The sequence below is a fragment of the Ambystoma mexicanum genome, chromosome 7p, assembly GCF_040938575.1.
Source record: "Ambystoma mexicanum isolate Mex_15411 chromosome 7p, UKY_AmexF1_1, whole genome shotgun sequence".
Taxonomy (NCBI): Eukaryota; Metazoa; Chordata; class Amphibia; order Caudata; family Ambystomatidae; genus Ambystoma; species Ambystoma mexicanum.
In genome coordinates, this window is record NC_090939.1 from 256317632 (window position 1) to 256345021 (window position 27390).

The 27390-nt window shown below is 47.7% G+C and overlaps 1 protein-coding gene across 3 annotated transcripts in view; it reads left to right on the forward strand.

Annotated features, from left to right (window-relative positions):
* GART (phosphoribosylglycinamide formyltransferase, phosphoribosylglycinamide synthetase, phosphoribosylaminoimidazole synthetase) overlaps positions 1–27390 on the forward strand; it is a 1418226-nt gene that overhangs the window by 292371 nt on the left and 1098465 nt on the right. For all 3 annotated transcript variants that reach the window (XM_069636266.1, XM_069636265.1, XM_069636267.1), the window contains exon 3: positions 3892–3987. In XM_069636266.1, coding sequence (XP_069492367.1) covers positions 3892–3987 — 96 coding nt within the window. The remainder of the gene's footprint in view (positions 1–3891; positions 3988–27390) is intronic.

Below are 27390 nucleotides of genomic sequence, written 5' to 3' on the forward strand. Positions count from 1 at the left end.
CCTTCACTTCTGTTGAGATCCTCAATCTTGCGTCTTCGATTTAACCTGGTTCCTATACGAGATGTTTTAGCAAGAAGGCATCTTATTAGTGGGAAAGAGAATTTTTGTAGATATTGTGCGGTTATATCTACTAAAGAGACCCTGAAACATATAATAGTAGAATGTCCAGCCTTAATGTACATAAATGTGGTATCTGGTATGATTGTAGTTAGTGCTTGTGTATGGAGGGGCCTCATAGAATGTTAAAATGGAGCTGAAAGTGTTGGAGACATGGGGGTTCCACAGAGGTCGGTTGGGACTTGGATATAGACTGGGAACCAGGGCAGAGGCTTATTACTTACTCTCCTACCTTTCATTGACTATGCTATGTAACCAAGAAGAATAAAGCCTGTTTCCTTTTACACTTACCTGAGTCAGCCTGGTTCCTGCTCCATGTCATTTCTGACTCGGAAACATCATTTGGTGACGAGGATTATGAACCTGGAGTATGGTATGGAGAGTGAAGGAGTACTGAAGAGGAGAATCCTGATGCCCATGTACCCGCCTTGGCAACGGAAGATGAAGCAATCCTGGTAATGGCTGTGGCATCAGGAATTGGTAACCCATCCATGAAGACCTTGGCATGAGGATGGGTACTGGAGTAGCTGAGGGAGGTTGGCAGCAGGAGTGTTGCCATTTTGCCAGGAGGCCATGAAGCAGCCTGTTGTATGGCATCTAACAGGACTGATTTGCAGTTGCAGATTGCCATTGAGGAGGGCCCGGCGATTTTGCAGTGGTCCGAACGCCGTTGCGCTTTTAGTGAGCGAGGACTCATGGGACCTGTCCGTGGAAGACTACCTTCAGTTTGAGGTACTGGGAAAAAAGAGTGTTGCCACGTTTGGGCACATTTTCAGAGGGTCCCTGGGGGGCCGTGGGTGGCGCGCTCCCACTTGTGCCTCCTGCATTCCAACCGTGCCGTTGGCTGGAATGCATGAGAAATGCCTGCGACATTTGTTTCCCCGAGTTCGGATCACCGGAGTTGTTTACATGAGGAGGCTGCTTTGAAGAAAGGCCCTAAGGACGTGCGACAACGTGATGACATACCATCAGGAAGCAGGAGATGCCATGGGATCTGCGTGGAAGACATTCAGTGTTTGCAGATTATGGATGAAGTTGCCAGAAATGGGGACTATACAGTTTTGGGTTGGCCTGAAAAGAGATCAGTTGATGAAGAATGCATGAAGTTTTGGGAAGTAAAAGATGAGTTATCCATGGAAGATGGACTTTTATTGAGGGGGAGTAAACTGATACCTCCGAAAGTGTTGTATGAGGAACTCCTAGAAAAAGCACACCAAGGACATCCAGGAATTACTGGGACTAAGAGTAACGTGAGGTCTGTATACTGGTGGCCAGGAATGGATTTATTAATTGAAAGATTTGTTAGGAATTGTTGGCCGTGTCAAAACAGTGACAAGAGTTGTAAGAGTTTCAAGTCAGAATCTATGGTCATAGATAAAGGAGAAGCTCCTACGATGAAGTTGGGCATTGATATTGTGGGACCCTATGCAAGATTAATTGGGGAAAAAAGGTTTATAATAGTTATGATTGACTATTACTCAAGTTGGGTGGAATTGAGGGCTGTCAAAAAGGTTGATTCGGTAGAAATAATGCAATTTCTGAGAGAAATTTTCAGGAGAGGGGGCTTTCCCAAAACCATCATTGGTGATAATGGTGTTCAATTTAGAAGCAGGGAGGTCAGAGAGTTTGCGAGAGTATCAGGAATTGATTGGAAGTATCCTGCATTGTATCATCCACAAACTAACGGGTTAGTTGAGAGATGCAACAGAATGGTTGTAGGGACAGAGTTGGCGTTGAGAAACAACATGCCAGTGGATAAGGCACTTATGGAAAAACTGTGGAGTGTAAGAATGTCAGTAAAAAGGGGGTTGTAGTCTTTTGGGTTGTAGTTCCAAACTGGTCGGTGGAGGACCTGTTTAACCACGCACTGACAAATTTGAATTGTTTAAAAATGTTTAACATCAAAGTTTATTACATTTTACTGGGAGCTGTGGAATTTAGCATGACATATTTTTGTTGTGCTTTAATAAGAATTCCAGCATTTTTTTCATCCTATGCATAAAGTTTATCCCATCTTTGTAACAGTTGTGTTACTGTTATTTTGGATGGTTTTTACTGTGTCTGGGTTTACGCACCATTTTTCTTCCTTTCTATGATTGCGTTTTGTGGTTTATGTGGTCTTTGTCTAGTTAGTCTTCTTGCTATATTTTTCATCCTTTTCTATGTTTGCTTTAGGGGAGAAGGGATAAGGTGTTGAGGCGTGGTTGTTTTTGGATACTTTGGTTTTGTTTGTTGTTGGCATGTTAGGGTTTTGTTAGGCCATTGTGTACGCTTGTGGGGCTACACTATTCTGGAAGGTATGTTGGTCTCTTTGAGACGTGGTTTGTGCTCAGGTGTGGCAGACTTGAGGCCAGAAGTGGCAGTTCTGACAAAAGGTGGTAAGTTAGGAGGGTTTATGTTGGTAGTTTCCTTTTTATTGTCCATGTGGCAAGTTATGCGCTCGGTGTTGGCAGCACTGAGACCTCGGTGTGGCAGGCCGGGGTAGAATGTGTTTTGGTTTGTTTTGATTGTGATCCTAACATGATGGTGAGGGTATTCTGTTTCTTGTAGTTTGTTTAAGGAGGGGGATGTGTGGTATCCTGGTATGATTTGTAGTTAGTGCTTGTGTATGGAGGGGCCTCACAGAATGTTAAAGTGGAGCTGAGAGTGTTGGAGGCATGGGGGTTCCACAGAGGTCGGTTGGGACTTGGAGATAGACTGGGAACCAGGGCAGAGGCTTATTACTTACTCTCCTACCTTTCATTGACTATGCTATGTAACCAAGAAGAATAAAGCCCATTTCCTTTTACACTTACCTGAGTCAGCCTGGTTCCTGCTGCATGTCATTCCTGACTCAGATACATCAAAGAGTAACATTTTTCTGGAAACATCTTATGTATTTTGGTTGGATGGCTCCTGAAAATAGATGGCCAACCATTCTGTCCACCAAAATCATTAGCATTCGTATTGCTACCCACACTTTATGAACGCCTTAAACTTGAATGCGGAAGCTATCCCTGTGATAACGTAGGATTGTCATGATGCACAGAGATCAAAAGGAGATATATATTTCAGACACATTTCTGTAAATGTCAAACAATGTGATTTACGTGAATAATTTTTAATAATCTTATTTTCTCAGTTTCAAAGGAGCTATGGAACACCCAATGTGTGTGTGTTTAACATGTGCGTGTTATATGATTACCAAGGTTTAATGAGTGTATTTTTTATGTCTTATGTTTTAATTTTTGTAATAATCTTGTGAAATAATTATTTTATGCGTAGGTGGCCGTTTTTCATTTGTTCACTCACCTTGTTTTACCATTGCATTTGTACATTTAAAACTTGTTGTTTAATTTGTTTGCTTTGGGTGTTATGCTTCCGTTTGGCTGTTTGTTCATCTGCTACCTTTGGAACCTTTTTATAAATTGTTAAATTAACTGAAACTTTGTAAAATGTGAATGAAATGTTTAAACTTGATAAAGGTTGAGTTTTCTCAGCTAAATTCAATTAAAAAGTTATTTTATGTGATGTATTTACAAAGGCTTTGCTCTGCAATGCCATTAATAATTGAATCTACCTGCTAGCCTTAGTACCTGCCCTCATACTAGACCATTTGATAATGTTTCACATGGCTCTGTTTTTACTGGCTCGTCTTCAATCCACAGTTGTATTTCCCAGCTCTGTCAAGGAAAACAGAAGTAGATGAATCACCGTCTATAAGTTGATGTTTCCCAAGAATCCTGTCCCTTGTTTTCTAACTCTTTGCTTTCTGAACTTTCCCATTTATTGCAGCTATCCAAGCCAATGATCATGCTGCTGTTGTCAAGTTCTGCAAAGACAACACTATTGGAATTGTGGTTGTTGGGCCAGAGGCTCCTCTTGCTGCTGGTAAGAATTACATCAAATTGCTTGTTGGTATCATTGTCTTAACCTTTTGGCTACTTGTGGTGAAAGGTTTGGGTTGAGGTTGATATGGCTCCAACGTGAATAGATTGGTAACATCACCTATGTTTTCATTACAGTCATGTTGGCCAAATATGGATTTGAATTATTAGCTAGTTCTAGACATTTTAAGACACATTTTATTCAAAGTGTGCACATGTTGGGGAGGTTGACCGTCATGGTCTAATTGGGTAGCAACAAGAGCGTATGTCCGATATACTATTGTTTTTTTTAATTCGCGTTTTTTTACTATTTTTCCTGGATTTCTAAAATGTGATCTGAAATTGAGTTAAATTTGATTCTTGGTACAGATACTTGGTAATATTCTTTTCACAAGTCCTTGCAATTGCAATAGTTTGGAGGATTAATATTTAATGTGTGATCTGTGGATACTTTGTGTCACATCGCGAAGCTGCTTTTTTGCCACAGCAGCATTTGTAGTTGGCTCTCCTCTGCCACCTGCAGCCTCCCCTGAAAAAAGGTGATCAAATCTAGGTAATGTATGATGTGGTAATTACGCTAGGATTTTATTTGGAATTTTATTGATATTGAATTGATTTTGTATATTATTAATTTTATAACAAAATCTAGTATGAATGTGTACTGTGATGAACCTAAGGGCATCATCACTTACCAGCAACACACCGTTACTCGTAAGGTAAAATGAGAAAGACAGCAACATCCTATACAAAGCCCTAAAGAAATACCAGCAATTACAACTGCTGCAAGTACTGTGACGAGGAGGCCCAAAGTGGAGGTGCTGGGAAACTGCCAGCAACGTTCTAGTCATTGTAGAACGAACGAAGGAAGCTAATACGGCCATAAAAACAAACCATAAAACAACCCAGTGTTGGTGTAGTAGCAAACAGTTGTTTTAGTAGCAGTGGTGGCAGTTGCAGCATCCACGAAGGAAGCAGCAGTAGAAGCGTTTGCAGGATAGGAAGCAAATGAAAGCACAGAGGCTGTCTTTTTGTGGCAGAACAAGGAACTTCATAGAAGTTCACATGGAAGCCTGAACTACGCGGATACATTGTCACGAGTGGAACGCGATGGAAGGTATGCTGCATGGTTTGTTCGGTGGCCGGTGAGGATAAACATTGTATCGCCCCGGGGATTAGCAGGCATCAGGAGAAGTCTGGAAAGAAGTATAAACTGTATGGATACTTTGTTAGGCGCAGGACTTCAACAGAGGAACAATACTTCAAAAGGGAAGTTTTCCATGCGGTGGCGTTCGCTGACTGAAAGCAGCGAAAATGATAGACCAGAGGTAATCAAGAAATACAAAGCTAAGAAGACCACAGAAGGATCATTGCCGAAGCCCGAGAGCTGGCAGAAACCCTCCTCAGAGGTCCCCAATAATGTATCACTGCCATCGTTAATACCTGCTTCATCCCTTGTTAACAGCCTTATAGGGGAGCTAAAGCCAGAGCCATACTATTACTTTAGGAGGAGAAGATAAGGGGCGCAGTGAGAGGCTCGGGCAACGCCTTAGCTTTAGAGAACTATGAAGGCAAAAAATAGAAAATAAGTACCAAAGGAAATACCAGAAGCACTCTTGCCTCTGCTCGTCCCAAAACAGCACTCTGGGCACTCCTCTATGCTGGTGCTGCCAAATTTATCCGGTAGAGGCAGGCAAGGGGCATGGCCAAGACTCATGTCCAGGTCATGGTCCCAGTAAGTAAACCAACTAAAGGAAGAATAAGACACGTGAGATTAACAATATCGTCCAGTAGTCTCCAAATACTGTACAACGCTCTACAAATCCATAGTATTTTGTATACCTTTGCTGTAGCAATCACAGCATATGTTTAGAACGTGCAGCTTCAGTAAGAGAAGGGCAGACGGGGGCGCTAGAGAGCCCGATCAAGATGGCCGTGGGTCAGTGAAGCTCTCTAGCACCCGATCATATTCGCCTGTTTTTACTCAACAGACTCCTGTCCTAAATGTACATTTGGGCGGTACATATTGGGGGTTGATAGCATCGGGCCCCCACAGAAGAAAATCTGGTGCAAAACTGTGCCATAACGCCTGGGATCGCACTGCAACTGTAGGCCGGGTCGGCGGCGTGGTGTGGAGGAGGGGCGGCCCCACTGAGAGCGGTGAGCAGCGAGACATCTACAACTGTCGCCCACACAGGAACGGAAGAGCGGAGGGACGGTTTGAGCCCAGGCAGAAACGGGGGCACATATATCCTGGCCCTGTGGGGACAGGGTGTAGTGCAGAAGGGACAGCTACCCAAGATTGGCATTGTGCCCTGCAGCGCTGGACCCGTCCTGACGACCGCAGAGCCAGGGACCAGTTGGAGAGGAGACACCAAGAGCGCTGCCTAGCCAGTCGGGGACGGCAGCTGCCCGCCGGCAGAGAGCGAGGTAAACCGGCGAAGCGGGTCTGGTGTGCAGCATACGGGACGGAGAAAGCCCCCGCCAACTGCTGCGGACTCTAAGTCAGTCTTTGGGGACCGGGCTACTCCCTTGGGGGCGCCCGATCTGGGAACAGGAGCCGCGGACTGGAGAGCGTGGAGAGCTGGGCTCTCCTGGAGGCACCCAGGGCAGCAATTGAGCAGCTTCAGTCTGCGGCTGCACGCCTCGCTGGGCCCTGGTGGCTGAAGAAGAGCCTGCGCCGGGGATCTGGAGGCAGTGACTGAGCATCATTTAGCTTCTGTGCACGTTAGCGGGGCTACAGGGGCTGAAGAAGAGACTGCACTGGGGTGTGCATGCACTCGGTACTGTCAGGCCAGCAGAGTGCCAGAGGCAAACGGCAAGCACCAGAGGAAGTGAGAAAGATTGCTGTGCCCATACATGGAACTGGGAGTTGGAGTGCGAGCGAACTGGTAAGGGGTCCGGTGACTCACTCGGAGGGTAAAGAGAGACCCCAGGAGTGGCCTGGCATACTCTGGTCGGGCCAACCGTCACTAAAACAGCAACACCGGCGGGCAGGGGCCCTGAGGACAACATCCTGTGGAGCTGCACTCCACCACAGGTGAGACCCCATCCCCGTGACACGGAGTGAGACATTTGGGCGCACGGCCTGCGCTCTCCCCCTGCTGACCAGCAACATCTGACTGAGTCCTGATACCCCCAACTGAGTCCTGCCACCACCTCGGGCCGACGCGGGAGCGCGCCCGGGCACCCCATGCCCCCTCTCCCCTGCTTATTTTTGTCACCCAACATTGTACTGCCCTTCCTGACACCTCGGAGGATGCCAGATTGGCCCCTGGGGACCCTGAATTCAATGGGCCCCGCTCTGGACCCCTCAAGCCCACCACAGTGATTGCGAAGGCTCTCGGGGGGGATATCCATCTCCTCCCCCATGGACTGAGGCCTGCTACAAGAGCAGCTTTGGGCCTGAAAGACAGTCTGCAGGCGACCACCAGATCACTTCAAATACCAGATCAGGGCGATCACTGTCAGGAGAGAGCCTCCTTCTGCACACTCCCAGGGTACCCCAGACGCCCCGATCAGCCACCACATGAGACCAGCCCGAGCACGGAACTACAAATAACATTTGGGTCTGGACAGGTCGCAACAAATAGGAGCTTTGTGACGAGCAACCTAATCGGACGGAGACACCCCTAGCAGAGACCCACGAGAACAAGTGTCAGGAGGCCCACACGTAGTCTCAACAGGGAGGGAACCTGATGCCTGGGATTAAAGGGAAACCCCCCCCCCCCCCCCCCCACACAAGAACCAAAACACCGGCGAAAAACCAAAGTCTGCTAGAAAGCTGCTGGAACACAACACAACAAAGTGCCCCCCAAGAACCTCCAGACCAGGGAGACCCAACGTCGCCTAACAATTCTGACATGGCTATAAATAAGGAAGAACTACTTGACTGCCTTAGGGGCATGGAATCCAGGTTAACAAACACGCTCCAAACCCAACTAGAAACAATGAAAGAAGAGTTGAAGACATCTCTGAAAGAGGTACGACAAGAAATAGACGAACTCGGAGGCAGATTGGACACACTCGAAAATGGACTCTGGCATATGGCGGAGGAAGCAAAGCAATACAATGGCCTACTAGACCAAGTTGCCAGAGCTACAAATAATCTAGAGATCCAGACCGAAGATTTGGAAAATCGCTCACGTAGATCCAACATCCGGGTCAAGGGCCTCCCAGAAACGATCCAGGATAAAGACCTACGAGACACAATGCAACACTGCTTCACCAGTATCCTGAACGACGACCCCCCCCCCCCCAAAGAAGGATTCGAATTTGACAGAATCCGAGTGGGTCCCAAAAGGAATGAACCAGGAGTGAGACCTGGAGATGTCCTTATCGCCATGACCTCTTATAGCCTGAAAGAGAACATCTTGAGAGCCGCACGTACCCACAAAGAACTAACAATCAATGGAGGGCGATTCCAACTGTACCAAGACCTAGCGCTGGTCACCCTACATGAGAGGAAGCTTATGCAGCCAATCACAAAAGCACTACAAGCCAAACAAATCGCATACAGATGGACATTTCCCTTTGGTCTAGCCTTCCCCTGGAAAGGGAAACGAAGAAGGATCAGTACATGTGAGGAAGGCCTATCATTACTACAAATGGAGGAAGAACAAAGTCAAACAGAAACTAACCCACAAAATAGCGCACCCAGCAGCCAAAGCAACCAATGGGAATGGTCATCCGAAAAGAGAAGATCTAACAGAGAAAAGAAACTGGCAGGCCCCTTCAAATATCATGAACGGAACACCCTGAAGAAGACGCTAAATAAAGAGGCGTCTGGAAGAGACACTGAGGAAACAGCTGACCGCAACAAGTGGGCCACCTCAAACTAACCCGAAACAAGACACACTAAGAGACAGAAGCAACAAACATATCCTGTGCAAAAATGGCAGAGACACTGATCGTCTCATTAAATGTACAGGGGCTGAACTCCCCCGGGAAACGACGAGCGATTCTCAACAGGCTCGAGAAGTTGCCTGCAAAGGTAGCTATCCTGCAAGAAACCCACCTCTTGAAAACGGATGAAAAAAGAATGCGTAACAAGGCATTCCTACAACAATACTTTGCCTCCAGCGGCTCGAAAGCAAAAGGGGTTGCAATACTGTTGGCTAAGGGACTGAACTTCCGAAAACAACAGATAATTAGTGATACTGAAGGGAGATACCTGGGAATCAAAGGAACTATCAAAGGGAAGACATACACGATCCTGGCGATATACGTTCCTAACAAACAACAAGACCAATACATCACAGATCTCCTACTGAAAATAGGGAGCTGGTGTGAAGGCCAAACAATCATAGGAGGGGACTTCAACTGCATAATGGACCCTAGCCTCGACAAAACACTGCCCCCTACAGCGGCCCACCAGAGAAACAGACGGGCGTTGGGAAAATTCTTCTAGAAGTGCTAGAAGTAATCGAAACATGGCGCTTCTTCTAAGGGGACACGAGGGAATACACTCACTATTCTGCAGTACACAGAGGTTATTCCAGAATAGACATGATCCTGATTTCAGCAACTCTAATCCCCCAAGTGACTAAGGTGGAAATAGGAACACAATACATTACAGACCACGCCCCAGTACTAGTTAGTCTGGAAATAGACGGAGGGAAAACAAACAACGCCCGCCATGGAGATTCAACGACCTGATCCTGCGCGACCTAGCGCTTAGAGCACACATGGAAGAAACTATAAACAACTATTTTAAAGAGAATGACAACGGCGAGGTTGACTGGAAAACAGTCTGGATGCGGGAAAAGCTGTAATCCGAGGAGAATTCATGGCCCAGGCACCAGTATACTGTAGGGAACAGGCGATACTAACCCGGAGGATGGAACTAGCCCTAAAAGATGCAGAGGCAAACCACAAGTCCCGACAAACACAGAAATCCTGGCGAGAATTGAAGAAGGTTTATGCCCAACTAGAAGGTCACACTGCGGATGCGGTAGCACAGACGATGCTTAACACTAAGCAATCCTACTACGTCCACGGAGGCAAAGCAAATAAATTCCTAGCGGGCAAATTAAACAAACAGAAATCCCGTAACTATATAGCTGTCCTAAGAAATGAAAAAGTGGATATGATCACAAAAGAGGAAGAGAAACTGGAGATAATGGTCCGGTACCATGAAGAACTGCTACAAGGAACAAACCTAAATGCGACAGACCAAAAAGCCTATCTAATGGCTACCCATCTACCCCACATCTCGGACAAGGACACAGAAATCCTGGGGAGGCCATTCACAGCCCAAGAAATCAATGATGCTATCTCTTCATTGGCAAGGAACAAGACCCCGGGCCCAGACGGCTTCGGAAATGCGTACTACAAAACATTTCGAACACAACTGCTGGGCCCCCTCACCCGACTCTTCAACACAATCAGAGACACTGGATCGATCTCCCCAGATATGGCAAGATCATCAACAATCCTTGTGCTAAAACAAAACAAGGACCCCGCCGAATGTTCGAGTTATCGCCCGATAGCACTCCTAAACACGGATGCAAAGCTATACACAAAGATACTAGCGAATAGACTGTCGCAGATCCTCCCAGAGATCATCCACGAAGACCAAGCAGGTTTTGTTAGGGGACGTCACACCCAAGATAACGTTAGAAGAGCCATAAATGTAATCGAATGGGGGAGATGTAAAAATCAGAAATTTGCAATAGCGGCCCTAGACGCTTCACGCGCTTTCGACAGCTTTGACTGGGAATACCTTCGGATGATCCTGGAGAAATTTGGATGCGGGACACAATTCAGCTGGATGATCCTGGCAAATTTTCAACGCCCATCTACATCATTTCGGATAAACACCCGAGACTCAAAACAAGTGGAGATATGGAGGGGTACGTGCCAGGGCTGCCCCCTATCCCCACTAATATTTGCAATGGCTATGGAGCCACTAGCAGCGCGTTACAGAGGAGACCCCGATATAGAAGGAGTGCAAATCAAGGAGACCCCACAGAAAATAGCATTATACGCGGACGATGTGATGCTCTATATGGGAGACACTAAGAATACACTACCAAGAGCCGTTGAGACACTGGAAGAATTTGCCACCATATCCGGATTCACAATCAACTACAATAAATCAAAGGCACTAAATATATCGGAGGACGCAAATACAATACACTGCATGAAGCAGAGATTCCCCCTGAGATGGGAGGAAAACACTCTAGAATACCTGGGAATTCACCAGCAAGGAAATTTGAGGACTTATATAAATCAAATAACCCCCCTCTTTGGAAACAACTAAAAGCGGACCTGCTGAAGTGGGATAACCAGGAACTATCGTGGTTCGCCAGAATAGCAGCGGTAAAGATGACCCTCTCCCCCGCCTAATATATGTGACCAGCTGAATACCCGCGGAGATCCCGCCACAGATAATCAAAGAACTTCAAAACGCGGTATTTAGATTCATATGGGCGAAAAAGAGACCCAGAATACAGAGACGCATACTGACCCCTCCCCAGCTCCTGGGAGGCCTAGGGTTCCAGACTTGGGCAGATACATCATGGCAGCGCACCTGGCCCCTATACTACAGTGGGCCAACCCAACCGACGCCAAAGGATGGAGAGCCATAGAACAAGCATCCACACAGATCCCGATAACAGCGCTCCTAGCACTGAACCCCAAGGCCTGCGGAACAGAAGGAAAACTATTAGGAGCTACTAAAACAGCCTGAGTAACTGGAACAGAGCAATGCAAATGAAAAAGATCAAACGAGGGTTGGGCCCATTATCTCCAATAGCACATAACATTGATTTCACCCCTGGTTTGAAGAATTATTTCTGGGTAGGATGGAAAGGTGCAGAACTATGACATAGCAGGACATGTACCAAAACGGTGACCCAATCCCTTTCTTAGAATGCAAAAAAGAAATTCGATCTGGGGGAAAATGAAGGATTCAGATACATGCAAGTACGACACTGGATCTCCCATCCGTCAGTGAAAAGAGCGGAAACAAGGACCCTAACGGGCTTCGAACTAACAATGCAAGAGGGGAAACCAGGGAGAGGGATATCTAGAATTTACAGACTGCTCGATGGAGCACAAACAACGGACAACCTAAGATACAAAGAGAATTGGGATAAAGATGTAGGAGAGACGATAACAGAAAGAGAGTGGGACCAGAGCTCATAGATCCTCCGAATGTACAGCAATAAAAGAAGCTGCATATAAATTATGCTACACATGGTACATGTCCCTCCACAGATTACACAAAATAAACTCAGAATATCCCCCAAACTGCTGGAGACAATGTGGAGGGAGAGGGGACCTGTTCCACATGTGGTGGGCATGCCCCAAGGCGATTACCTATTGGAAGGAGATACTGGGACACATCAAAGACATTACTGGCAGAGACTTACCACTTTCACCCAAAGTGATCCTGCTGGGAGCTGAGGCAAAGGGTATATACGCGGCATCGGGGCATATATCCACTCTAATAATACACTTATTATCAGCAGCACGAAAGACATTGGCACAAAGGTGGAAAACGCTAGAGGGACCAACGACGCCATGGTGGTGGGTGAAAATATGGGGAGTAATGGCAATGGAGAAGGTAACAGCCATACGAACAGACTTACCAGAGATACCTGTCCATATGGTCCCCTTTTAGAGACTTTGTCGGAGACAGGGAAGCTCATTTCTATAAACCACGGACTCTCAGAAATATATCGATCACCTAACAACCCAGAACGGAGAAAGAGAGAGAGAGAATCAGCACGACTGAAAAAGTTAACCAGGCGAAAAGTTAAGGGGGGCGGGCTAACTATCGAAGTGCTACACTCAAGAACCTATGTATGAAAGAAATGAACACTGCAGAGAATCTGGTCTACTTGGTCCCCCTTACGAACTTTGTCAAACAAAGATAAGCCTATTTCTTCAAACCTCAGATTCTTAAAAACGTTTATACCTCCTGACAGTCAGGAACACTAAAGAAGTGGGAGTCTCATATGGGGATGTCTCAGCAGAAAAGTCAAGACTCTGGAACCCAGAGATAAAGGATCTGGGTGGGGGTTGTGGAAGAAAGTTAAGAAAGAATCGATAAAACTGGAAATCTCTGTTGTATAGCAGCAGACTACGAAGTTATGACTCGGACTCATATTGTCAAAAAGTTATACTCTTGTACATTAGTTAAAAGTAAAATCTCTTCACCTATGCAAGGAAATAAAACTGTTTAAAAATTTGAAAAAAAAGGGCAGTGGGGAGGTTGGAGGAATAATAATTTATAGTTAAAAATTGGAGGCAATTTACACAGCAACGGGTGACATTAACCCTGAATTAAAATTTGGTTTTATGCACTGTTTAACAAAGTATAATGATTATATGCTGTAATTGATTATGCTTCTATTGAAAAATAAAAATGGTTAAAAAAAAAAAGAGAAGGGCAGACCTCCCAACCCAAAGAGCGCACTCCAGGCACGCCTCGGTGCGCCACTACCAGTGCAAACCACTACTAATTTCGTGTCCTAACCATTTGGCCTAAAGTCTCCTCCACGGACCTTCACTAAATGCCTGGCTCCAGTAGCGGCTCACCTGCAAAGGCAGGGGCACCATGTCTACCCTTATCTAGACGACTGGTTGGTCCGGGCCCCAACATTCCAGAAAACAGCGAGCTCACTAACAGAAACAGAAGTGCTTCTTCAACAGCTCAGATTTGCAATAAACTACAAAAAATCCTGTACTAAGCTGTCCAACAATTGTGTGCCTGGGGGCACAATGTGCCACGGCGCGGGAACTAGTCAGACCGTCCACCGACTGGATCCAGGCCTTGAAGGCGTTGGTCTCTTCCTTCATCCCAAACAGAGAAATATCAGTACGCAAGTACTTTGCACTGCTCGGAACAATGTCATCCTGTATACCGCTGATTCCCCATTGCCGGCTGCACATGTGACCTTTGCAGCAGTTCCCAGCAACTAGGTGGTCAAACATCCAAGGCTCATGGAAAGTGTTAGGACTGATTTTCTGTACTCTGGCCTGGTGGACAGATGTATAGACGGCCAACCTATATTGTGACAGGGGCACCTCTGGGGAGCTGTAGCCAAACCTGTTCAGGCAGCAGCGACAGGCAGTCTAGGCTAAGTTCTTCAGAGGTGGTGAGCTTGTAAAGGGTCCACAGTGAGATGACATAATGGAAATCACAGATTACACTTTGACAGGATGTATAAAAATAGTTATTCTTTATTGGCCAAAACACACTATAGAAAAATGACTACTGGCAAGTAGTTATCTCACAACACTAGACACAATAGATACATATATACATTCCCTTATCAGAGGGTATAATATACTTCACAAACTCCTGCAATGGAAAGGTAAGGTTTATGCACTAGAGGTCCACAGAGAATGATCCCTAACTAAAAATGTCCAGCCCTAAATTGTTTGAACTTTTGCCCAATAGTTCAAGTAAAGTTCCAGAGAATCTTTGAGGCAGGAAAGAAATGCAGGTACGGTCTCTGGGGTCCACTGAAGGGTTCTGATTGTCAGAGTACAAGTTAAACTCGCTAACAGAAGTAGCCCCAACTTTCAGAAGTCTTGCGCAAGCAAGCAGTGGCAAAGCCAATAGTGTTAGAATAAAGTTTATTATATGCCCATTGATTTATAATGGCAATCTGGGGTAGGTAAGAATCACTGTAACTTACCCCCTGTACTCCGATTCTTCCCCAGACTTGGTTGGACAAAGGAAGAGGGTCCGAGGTTGCTTTTACCACCAAGCCAGTGTCCTCGATTTGCAGGGGTTGTAGGTTCTAGCTGAAATCTGGTGGTGACTTTCACTATTGCAAAGAGACTCGAATGAAGAATGCAGCAAAACTCGATCCCGGACCCCTCTAAGGACTGGACTCCGGTCAGGTAAGCGATTTTGGACAGTGGTCTCCGCAGCATGGCAACGCAGAGGGACTCAACTGCCGCGGTCAGCAAACACACACAACCCTCCAGTAGCCTGCCAAAAACCTCTGCTTTCCCATGCACTGGAAGTCCTTATAAGGATTTTCCTGGCCTCTCAGCCCAGGATGAAGGCTAAAGAACAAGATGGCAAAAGGACAAGCGAAAAACCATTAGACACGGCCATGTTTGGACATAGCCACAGTTAGTAGCCAAACCCGGTAAGGCTAAAACAAAAAGTCCCAAAAAGTGGGAAAAAGTCACTGCTGCCACCAGCTTATCCTCTGAGCACACCTAGAGTAACCAAAAATCCACTGAGCTTTAGTTTAGGGAAAAACAAAAAGTGTACCCCATTGTACCGCAGTGTAAGCTGTATTGTACAATGGTAAGTTATCACAAGTCATACAAAAGTAACAAAAACTAGTAAGACATAAAAAGACTAAGGGAAACAATGTTTCCCAGTACTGACAGTACTGAGCCAAAGCCAGTGCAGTAAAGCCTAAGGCTTCACTGCACTGTAAAAAGAGCAGGTCAGTATCAAAAATAAAAGCAAAACGTTTGTTGGTCGCATAAATATGGAAGGAAAGGTGCAATAAAGAGAAATCTTTCCTAACGGGAAGACAAAGTCTGGATCATGCCTGCGCTCTTGTGCCCACTCCATTGGTGGAACCGCGACAACAACAGCAGTGGGTGCCCCGTTGCCAGAACCAACTCACTATTCCTTGCTAGTAACCAACTCCTCCATAGTGGGAAAGGGAACACACACATGGCACAGTCAAATCAAAGGACTTTGGACGCCAGCTGAATTGTCGCTACACATCAATATTTCCTAGACCTGCGACCAGTCTGATGGGCCTTAAAATCTTTCCTCCCAACAGTTCTCAGCTCAGTGGTAAGGGTTCTCACAGATACCACCACAATGTATTACCTCTGCAAGCAAGGAGGGATGAGGTAATGCGCTCTGTCGAAAGAGGCACAAATGATCTGGCACTGGGCCATCCGCAACAACGTTTCGCTACAAGCATTTAGTTTGCCTGAAATAAACAATCAATTAGCGGTCAGCCTCAGCAGAGCCAGGGTGCGATCCAACGAATTGGAACTTCAAAGCAGTTAGACCCGCAGAATCTTTGCAAATCGGGGCCATCCGTCCTTGGACCTCTTCATCACGGCAAACAAGAAGTGGTGCCCAAAATTCACAAGCAGACTTCCTCATGGGATCTCTACAGGGGAACGCGTTTTCCTTTCCCTGGACCAACATCTTTGCCTGTGTGTTCCCACCCATACCAATGATCAGGAAGGCCGCCCAAATGATCCAGAAGTATCCCTGCAAGATAATTCTAGTGGCCACCAACTGGTTGGGGCAAACTTGGTTCTCCAATCTCCTCCAATTGTTGGCAGACAACCCAATTCCACTGAGAACCCAGGTCAATCTGCTGTCTCAAGGCAGAGGCACAATCTTGCAGAACAACCAAGCTCTCCAACTAATTGCCTGGCTCCTGATTTCACCGAATTCGGCCAGTTGAACATCCTGCAAGAGTGTGAACGCATACTCACGGCAGCGATGGCCCCTTCAACAAACCGGTCATATAGCCTAAAATGGAAGCGTTTTTGTGCTTGTTGTTCTCAACAACCCAACTTGGAACTGTTAACGGTGCAAACTCAGCAAGTCCTCGCATACTTTCTGGCGCTCGCTGAAGGGTAGCTCGCCCTCTTCTCAATTAAAGTTCCCCTTGCAGCCATTTCCAGATCTACTAGGCAAAGTGGTCTGTTCCGGTCTTTTCCGCCAGTCAAGAGAATTTCACTCGAATGGAGATTGAGCCTAGTCCTCACAGGTCTCATGAAACCGCCTTTCAAACCACTGACTACAGCCCACATAAAATGTGTTTCTTGGAGGTGACTGCCTTATTGGCGATTACGTCCTCCAGAAGTATCTCCGAGTTGCAAGCTCTGGTGGTAGACCCCCCATGGCTAAGGTTCGCCTGGGACAAGGTGGTGCTATCCACCATTCCACATTTCATACCAAAGATACCAACAGAATTTCACAAGAATGCAGCCGTCTCACTGCCCACTTTTTTTCAGTATGCTACTACTCCGGTTGAGACATCGTTAATTCCTTAGTCAACAGAGCGTTAAAGTATTACCTCGACTGAACAAAGTCCTCAGGTCCGCAAGGCAACTCTTCATAGCATTCGGTCGTCAAATAAGGGCAAAGCTATTATAAAGCAAAGTATAGCAAGATGGATCTCATCTACTATTTTCTTCTGCCATTATAAAGCCAATAGACCGCTACAGGCAGCAGCCAGTGCACACTCGACAAGAGCCATGGCGGCCTCAGCGGGGCTGTGGGCCAGCGTGCCCATCAAAGACATTTGCCACGCAGCTACGTGGTCAGTGCCACACACTTTTTGCAAAGCACTAGTGCGTGAAACGTCAGCACACCACAGATGCGCAGATGAGAAAGGCAGTCCTGCAGCAATTGTTTCAGTAAGGTAAGCCCTGCCGCTCCCTGGGTCCGTTTTTTTTGCACACTATTTAAACCCAGAAGTTTCCGTTTTATACCTGCAGTCCCCTCCTCGCAATCTTTTCACAGCATGTGAATCTATGAAAGATCCAATGCTGGAGAAGGGAACAGTTGCTTATCAGTAACTTCATTTCTCCAGCATTGATATTTATCTTTTATTTGTTTTTATTTCATTTGTTGGTAGCGCCCAGACGCGGAGGTATATCAGCGCTAAAAAATGTCAGTACATAGTTCATATAAAATAAGACAATCGGGTAGGTAGGCATGTAAAACAGATTTGTGCCTACAAGGGCGAACATTATATGCATATTTATTAAAATAGGGCAGTTTTCATATTTATTAAAATAGGGCAGTTTTCAGTTTTTTATGGAATGTAGGATAAGAGGGCTCTTCTTGGATATAGGCGGGCAGGGAGTTTCAGAGAGGGGGCTGTGATGGGAAAGCTAGCTCTGCTGGCTCTTTCCCTCGTGAATCTGGGAGTTAACAATGAAAGGGTGGAGGAGGATCGTAAGTAGCACGGTTTGGTACTCCTGGTGATGCGCTGATTGAGGTAGGAGGGAGTTTGGTTGTGTATGATTTGGTGTGTGATGGAATGAATTTTAAATTCGATACAGGCTTTAATAGGCAACCAATGGGCTTCTCCTGGTTTGGGAAATGTGGTCTGATCGTTTTCGACCTCAGACTTCCCGGAGGGTGTTTTGTGGAGTTTTGTCGGGTTTCTTGCTGAAGTTCCGGCTAAAATGGCGTTGAAATAGTCTAATTTGCTACCAATGATCGCCCTGGCTAGTGTGAGGCAGTTGTGCGTGGAGAGGAATTTCTACTGAGGTTGATGAGCTTAGTTGAGGAGGCTAGGGCGTTGACATGTTTTTGAATGGATGGCTCTGAATCAAGGTAAACTCCTAGGGTTTTTACTTGCTTGAAGATGGGTGTGATATTGCGATCTATGGAGAAGGAGGCGAAGGCAGGGTCTAGGTGTTTGAGGCGGTGTGGGAAGCTGATGAGAGTTCTTTTTTGTCATTCAGGCAAAGATGGTGGCTAGCCATCCAGACCTGAATGATGCTCCAGACCCATGTTGGTCGAGTCAAGGCTGTGGTTGCCAGTGAGTTTGAGCAAGATCTGCGTGCCATCGGTGAAGTTTGTGTAAGGGATGTCCTGGTTGTCAAGGTGTGGTAAAAGAGGGGGTTGGTGTACATGCTGTACAGCGTGGATGACTAGCAGGATCCTTGTGGGATGCCATAGGAAATGGGGAAATAGGGTCTGCAGCTGCAGATTCACTGAAGATCTTGGAGGAACGTTCACTCAAAGGATTTGATCCAGTCTGTGACTTCCAAGAAGAGGTTGACTGGGGGGGGGGTGAGGTGGTGACACAGGATATTGTGGTTAACCAGGTCGAATGCAGTAGATAGATCTAGTAGTAGAAGCTTGGCGATATCACCTGCGTCTCGTATGTTATCAAGTTGGATTTTTAAAACTAGGAGGGCGGTTTCTGTGCTGTCTGGGTCTGAAGCCAGATCGGCGTGGTCCGAGTAGGTTGTTTGACTCAAGGCGGGTTTGCAGTTAGAGGTATGCATTGCGGTCAAGGATTTTGAGAAGATAGGGTACGGTTCTGATGGGGTGATAGTTCGTGGCAATGGATGCAGTGAGGGCTTCTTTAGTAGTGGGGTGACCCAGGCCTCATTGATGGTGCCGGGAATAGAGCACGAGGTAAAGGATGCATTTATGAATTTGGCAATGGTGTGTGCGAGAGCTTCTGAGCACATCTTTATGATGTGGGCTCGGCATATGTCGCCTTTGCAATTGGATGGTTTGAGGTGTTGTTTGATGCTGCGGAAATACTGTTGACTTTGTTTAGAGAAATGCTAAAAGGTAGACTGCTTCCAGCCTCTTGGAAGTCGGCCGTAATCATTCCAGTCCATGTAAGAAAGGAGAGCTGACAGATCCTGTACATTTCCACCCAATCACTGTTCTAGACGTGGAGGGAAAGATCTTTGCTTGCTTGGTGTTAAGGGAGTTGGATGGATGGGCAGTAACTGTCAGATCACTTTTAGATCAAAGACAGGATTTAAGAATGGCCTGTCCACCTCATTTAATGGTCTGGTAATATAAATTGTTGCAAATTGATCTTGGAAGAGGAACGACCCATTGGTGTTCGGGGCCTGGTTGGACTTATCCAAGACCTTTGATACTGTCCATGGAGAAAACCTGTGGTGGAAGTTGGACTCTTGGGGTGTGCCAAAATCATTACTGGCCATTCTAATAAGCATGCACAAAAGGACAAATTCAAGAGTAAGGTTGAACAATAAAGGAGATTTATCGGGTGTTGTACAAACAGAAAAAGGCTTGAGGCAAGGTTGTATTGTTGCCCTGCTATTATTCAACATTTGCTTAGCCGATTTTGCTAATACACTAACTGTGCATTCTTAGGCAAGCCCCAAGATCGGTGGGCAATCCATTAATTGGATAGCTTATGCCAGTGACTTTGTACTGCTTGACCACACGCCAATAGGTCTCCAACGTCTCTTGAATGCCTTTGGTAAATATGCCCAGGAAAACTACTTGCTGGTAAACCCCCAAAAAACGAAAATTATCGTTTTTAAGAGGCCACAGAAGATTGCCCCTAAATTCGAATGGCACCTGTTAGATCAAGTGGTGCCCCATGTCTGGGAAGTTATCTAACTTGGCTTAAAATTAGCGCCATCCAAACACTGCATCAATTGGAAATGGTCGCTTTACTAGGGCAAATGAAAAAAATGTCTCCTTGTACCAATTATAAGGTATTATAAAAATGAAGTTAATTCCATCATTACTATACAGTTAGGAGGTATCTGTATTAATGATCGAATACAAAAAATCTGAGGAAGAAATTACAGAATTATTTTACTAATTTTTTTCAACATTTTGGTTAGTTTTTTAAATTAAAATATAGGTGTGGGCTGGGGCAAGCGTATTAGTTACAGTTGGGATGTTGAGGGCTGTGCGTGTGTGGAGGGGGGTTTTGAAAAGCATTTGAAAAAGAAATTGGGTAATTTCTCCTTCGATTTTATTTTGTAATTTTTTTAATTTTATTTTTTTTTCTTTCTTTTTTGTATTTATATTTGATCATTTCATGGTAAACCCAGTTTGTAGACCTGCCTGCTCTCACAGGTTCTAAATTGGTCTAGGATAGAGGGCAAAGTATGGGAAAAGACCTTAAATCTTCCGAGAGGCCTTCCAAACACGAGCTTGAGATACGAACTAGGCCACCAGCCATTAAGGTGTATATGGACTGGAAAATAATTTCCCTGTATAGGCCAATTGCCAGCCCGCGGGCTGACTATACGAGGAAATAAGCCGTGAGATGAAGAAAGGCTTGTTTGGTCCTGCCACAAATTGATAAATACGCCACTGAGAAACTGCACCAATGTAATCTCACTTGCGAGGACTTGTTGCAAATCCGATGGGCGTTAAAATCGCATTGTTGCACACGGACTGGATAGAAACCATTAACCAAATGCAGGGACTTGCTATAGCAAAATCATTCTCGTAGTATGATGAACCACGTGGCTATCTTCCTAGTTATGGCACGTTTCCCAGACAAATATCTCAGGATAGAATTTCTGAGGTTAGTTTAAATCTTATTACAGGGGAAATTAGAGCCATCCGGGAGAAGCTTTCAACTATAGACCTCTTTTGTCACGTGTAACGAAATGGTTGTCCAGTCCCTGAGGCGTATATTAATTGATTGCAAAAGCACCTTTAATCTGAGAAGCTACCTGTTGGGTAGATTTGTGGATAACTTGGATTGGTTTTGCACTGTTTTCTGATTCCTTTTGAAATGGACTATCAGCAGGTCACGAAACAACATTGACTGTACAGGTATTGCAGGTATTAAGAACATTGTTTTTTGTTAATGACAAATTAAAGCATGGTTGCTAATTCATAGTTTTCTTCTATCTAACACTCATTTTATAGTAATTTATTTTCTCCAGCATGGGGTCTGGCATGGATTCACATGCTCATGAATATTCCCTGTCGTCAGGCTGGGAATCCTCAGTATAGAAAAAATAAGTATCAGTTTCGTTTCTGATCTGTCTTTCTTAGTAGTAACCAATCACTGGTCTCTGGGTCATACTGCCCCCAGCCAATGACTGCCCTCTCCCTAAGCCCCGCCTCTGGCAGCCATCCTCAGATTTTTACCGCACGTTCAAGTGTTGGGAGTCCTCGTGCTGTAGCTCTCAAGCTTTTGCTCCGTTTTTGCGCTTTTTCAGGAGATTTCTCATTTTTCGGTTAAAAAGAGCCTCAAGCTCCACCGTTTCTAAATCCGATCAACGGGGACCCCTTTTGCAGTTTTCTACACCCCTCAAGGGTGAAGAATTCGTCGAGTTAGGCTTTTGGAGGATTCCAGAAGATCCGAGGCCTACCCCGGACATGGCCCAGAAGAAAGGAAGCTCGACGCCCGGGAAGCTGTTCAGGACCTGCCCTGGATGCAAGCTTCAGAATGTGTTCAAGGAGGATGAGCTTTCGTTATGCTTCTACTGTCTCCATGAGGACAAGACGCACGTGGAGAAGGACTGTGCGTTTTGTGGGAACATGTCGGAGCGGACCATGAAGGATCGCCACCTCTGTCTCGCCAACTGGCTGGAAGGTAAGAGCCCGTCAGGCAAGAAGAAGTCGTCCCAGCGGTCTTCTAAGTCCTGTGAGTGCGCCCTGGCGACGGGGGCACAACAAAAGGCCAAGCACCGCGAGTCCGCGGGCACCGGGAGCGCCGAACGGTCGGGCTCCTTGGCTGCCAGGCAGGGCGTATCCTCCCCGGTGCCATCAACCACGAGCCAACGCTCTGGCTCGGGTAAGAGGAAGTCCGAGAACCCGGCGAAGCTTCTGGAGAGGCCCCGGTCGATCTCGAAGATTCCGGCAGAGGGGGAGCGAGGCTCGGACCCTCCCCCCAAGGTGAAGGCCCCAGGCATGCGGAACGTGACGATGGCCTTAATTCACCCTGCTAAGACCTCGATTGAGGATGTTGCAGCGGCCCTGGCTCAGCCTGTGGAGGCTACACCAGTGGAGGCGACCTCCGGATCCAGAGTCTCCCTGCCACCGCGGAGGGAGTCGTCTTTCAGGCCCATCGAGAAGACCCCCACAAAGTCCCTGTTGGAAAAGGAGGGGGAGGGGCAGGTGGCCATCGTGGATACGGACACAACCTCTGAAGAGGAGCTCATCGAAGTCGTGGAGGAGGCCCAGCCCATCGTGAGGGACCTGACGAAGGCGACGACCAGAGCGACGGTGTTGCCGACGAGGTTCCTCGAGAGCCCTCGCGCCCGTCGTTTCCGGTGCCGCAGGACACTTCAGCGGCCATTTTGTCAGCAATTCAGTCCTTATGCTCGGAGATAAGGACAAGGTTGCCCCTCCATCTGATGGAGGTATTTGAGCCAGACCCAACGGGGGAACCGGAGTCGGAACCTTCGGAATGTCCACCGCATAAGAAGAGGACACATCCTCCGCCACCTCTCCCACCCGCTCTGCCCTCCCCCGGTCAACTATCCACGGGGATGATGCAGGCACGGAAACAGCTACGACAGGTACAGATGACGACGGAGGCGACGACGGGACGTGTCCCCCGTTGCCCCCTGCTCGGGCGGCCCCGCCCGACGAGATTGGATCCTTCCATGCCATGATTTCCAGGGCATCCGAGCTCTTCCAGCTCTGCCCCAAAGAGATGAAAAAGGAAGGGTTCCTTTACCAACAGCGCGAGGCCAAAAGGAAGACGGTCCTCGCCGTACCACTTTTGGATGACATCTGGGATGAGGGGCTCTCCCTCCTCAAGAACCCTGCCACGACGCCTGCAAACAGGGACCGGTACGAGAAGAAGTACCGGGTCCCAGACGCTGCCCCCTTGTGCCTTTGGGCAAAACCTACCCCGGATTCGGTCGTCTCGGCAGCGGCAAAGAAGAAAGCTGGGGGGGCATCGGCCTCGACATCAACTTCCCCGCCGGACGGCGAGGGCAGGAAGGTGGACACGATGGGACGACGGGTCATCTCATCTGCAGCGACAACTATCAAGGCGGCCAACGCCCTGGCTATCGTAGCCCGCTACGACAGGGAGTTGTTGTTAGGGAGAATTCTCTATTTAGGCTGAATTTCCTAACCTAGTGTGTCCCCCAGCAGCTTTGCTGGATTTTTGGGGTTTATTTTTTTTCTCCTGCCAAGAGTGAGACTCTTTTACCCTCACTCTTGGACATGATTTGAGTGTGTTTCTTTGGATCTAGAAGTGTTTAATGGGCTATGGGGTCTTTTACTCCATAAGGTTTCATGTGTTTTTGTGATGTTACACAGCACCCTCGGTGCAGTAACACAGGGGTGTCATAGTGACCCCCCCAGTATACACTCCATACCCTGGGACTGACTACTGTCTCCCAGGGCATGTAAAGTCACCATTGACTTTACTAGCCTTAAATTCTGAACAGAACCAGTACAAACCATCATATTGTGGACGTACTGGCTGGGGCAATTCCATTGCCCCAGGGTCTGTTAGTCGAGGGGACACGTCTCCGTCCCCCCTGATCGAGTTTTGGCTGGTGGCAGTGGATACTACTTTTTATATTCAACCGCAAATATTTTCCTATGGGATTTCCCATTGTTTTAGGCTACTATCTTTATTGAATTATTTACGGTAGCCTCGAACATACCGCCGGTTTATTTAATTAATATTAATTCTCCGGTTGGTATTATTTGCCAAAACTTGATTCTAAAATGGCGTTTGTGTTCTCTTCTGTGACTCCAACCCAAGTCGAGCCCTTTGTTCCACTTTTTGGCGGGCTTCTCCACAGAAGCCCTCCAAAGTGGTGCCACTATGTCTCAGTGACTTTTTGCTCTCTGCCTTGCTAAGTGTTCTTGAATCGTAGAGTGGTGTACCTCTTCATATTCTGTCTTTTTCGCTCCCTTTTTCACAAACTTATTAGAGTGCAATCTAGTTAAGCGCTCACCTCTGTATGAAAATAAGTGGTGTTTTACTGTGATTTTCTAATAGGGAAAAAAGGGTGTATATATCATAATAGTGACTGTGTTTAGGATAAGTTTACAATAAGAGTGCTGGAGTGTTTCAACTGTGTGTTTTTAAATAAATAATTATATACTTTGATACCAAAGCTCTGGTCAGTGTTTGCTTGTATTATTGTATCTGAGTGCCTATTCAGTATACTTTGCATACTGCCTAACTCTTCTTGAGGGAAGTCTGACTGCTCAGCCACAGCTACCAGGTAAATCTGGGTTGTACAGACTGCTACCAAGTGGGTTTACTGCCAACACCTGTAGTCTTAAATCTTTTGCAGTGGTCCCTAAGGGAACTGCACAGGTTTCTGCCTAACAGTTGTGGTTCAAAATCACCCCTCTATTGGATTTCCTTCCGGACGCCAAAAGGGCTGAGGCCCTTGAAATCTTACAGGAAGGTGAGATTGCTTCGGACCACGCCATCACGGTGGCGACGGACATCGCCGACACCGGTTTCCGTCAGTTGGGCAACTGCGTTTGCCTGAGACGACGAGAATGGCTCAAGGCGACGGATTTCCGCCAGGACGTACAAACCAAAGTTTTGGACATGCCCTTTGACGGGAACAACCTGGTTGGGAAGGCGGTTGATGAGTCCCTTCAGGATATCAAGACAGACACGGAGACTGCCCGGGCACTGGGAGTGCTCCAGCAACGACGGCCGTCCTTTCGGAGCGCCGGAGGCAGACAAGGTGCCTCCAAGGGATCCGGCAGTGGCTCCTCGACGTACCTCCAAGCGGCAAGATCTTCGTCTCAGGAGGCCTACAGGGGACGCGGCAAGTCAGGTGGTGGCCGTCGTCGTAGACAGGGAGGTCAAGGAGGCAAGGCAGCCTCCAAACAAGATTGAACCGACCGTGGGGTCAGGGCCCCCCGCCGAAGCACCCCGGTGGGAGGCCGGCTGGCGAGGTTCATCAGCGTGTAGGAGTCCATCTCCACTGACAGTTGGGTGCTGGACGCCCTGGCCCAAGGGCACGCCCTCGAGTTCCATAAGAAGTGCCCTTGCGTTCCACCCGTGGCCAGGAAGGAAAATCACATCCCTTAACTACTGTTGGAAGTAAGGGCGATGCTCAAGAAAGGTGCCATTGAGCTCGTCCCAAAGAGGCTTCGGGGCTCCGGAGTTTACTCAAGGTACTTCCTCGTAAGAAGAAGACTGGGGGATGGTGTCCCATCCTGGACCTGCGACGACTGAACAAGTACATCAAGGCACAGAAGTTCCGGATGGTCACCCTCCAGCACGTGCTGGGACAGCTGGAGGAGGGCGATTTCCTGTCGTCTCTGGACTTTGAGGATCCGTACTTCCACATCCCCATTCTAAAAAGACACCGAAAGTTCCTCAGGTTCGTGGTCCAAGGGTAGCACAACAGTTCAAGGCCCTCCCATTCGGATTGAAGTCGGCACCCAGGGTGTTCACCAAGTGCCTCGCACCGGTGGCGGCGCGGCTGCACCTACAGGGGATCCACATCTACCCCTACCTGGACGACTGGCTCATCCGGGCAAAGACAAGGGAGCTCGCCATGGAGCACACTGCGAAGACCGTCCAGCTGCTCACGGACCTGGGGTTCTCCATCGACTTTCCAAAATCCCACCCGGTCCCGTCGCAAGTCGCCCTGTTTCTGGGAGCCAAGCTCGACAAAGTGGCGCGGCTGGCCTCGCCGTCGGAGGAAAGGACCAGGACCATCCTGGGCAAGGTGCAGCATCTGGTGGCCACGGACATGGCCAGGGTAAGATCTATCAAGTCCCTCCTTGGGATGATGTCCTCCTGTATTTATCTGGTGCGCCTTTGCAGACTTCGGATGTGCCCCTTACAAGAGTTCGTCGACGCCCGCTGGGTCCAGTCGATGGGCAGCTCCGAGGACAGGATCCCACTCAACAAGGCGTTCCGTCAAACGATCCGGTGGTGGGGTACCCGCTCTCATCTGTCGGCAGGCACGGACTTTCAGTCCGCAGCTCACCAGGTGACGGTGACGACGGATGCCTCCCTGGAAGGTTGGGGAGCGCACTCCAGAGATCTTCACGCGAGAGGCCTTTGGCTCCCGGAGGAGAAGTCACTCCACATCAACTTCTTGGAGCTCTGCGCAGTGCTCTGGGCCCTCAGGTCTTTTCTTCCGTCCCTCAAGGGCAAGGTGGTGAGGATCTTCACCGACAACACCACCACAATGTTCTACATCCGGAAGCAGGGCGGAACCAGATCCCCTGCCGTATCCAAGGAAGCCCAGGATCTGTGGCATTGGGCCGTCGCCCAAGGGATGTTTCTGGTGCCTTTTCTTTTGGCAGGAATAAAAAACACCATCGCCGACTCACTCAGCAGAGAGCTGCGCTCGTGCCACGAGTGGGAACTACGCCAGGATCAAGTGGATCGAGTCTTCAGATGATGGGGCGAACCCCAGATCGATCTCTTTGCGACGGCGACAAACTCCAAGTGCCGGAGGTTCGCCAGCAGGTTCCCCCAGCTGAGGAACATGGGCCATGCTTTCTCATTCTCCTGGGACGGCCTATTTTTTTATGCGTTCCCCCCCGTTGCCGTTGCTGCTCCGGCTCATCAACCAGCTCAAGAGGTCCCGGTGCAGGATGATTCTCGTCGCAATGCCGTGGCCGAGACAGATCTGGTTCCCGGACCTTCTGGACTTGTCAGCGTACACACCAGTCAAGCTGCCGTCGGACGCGGATCTTCTCTCCAGAGAAGGAGGTGCCATTCTTCATCACAACCCAGAGTCGCTGAACTTGCAGGCCTGGCTCCTGCAGCACTAGAGTTTGGAGGGTACAACATCCCAGCCGACTGCGGAGAGGTTCTTGCAAAGGCCAGGGCGTCCTCAACTCTCAAGTGCTACGGACATAAATGGAAGAGGTTCTCTGTCTGGTGCCGTGCACAGAAGATGAACCCTCTGCGGATTACGGCCCCTCAAGTATTGCCGTACCTACTGTCATTGGCCAAGGCTGGACTAGCTCACGCGTCCATCAAGATACATCTGGCCGCCA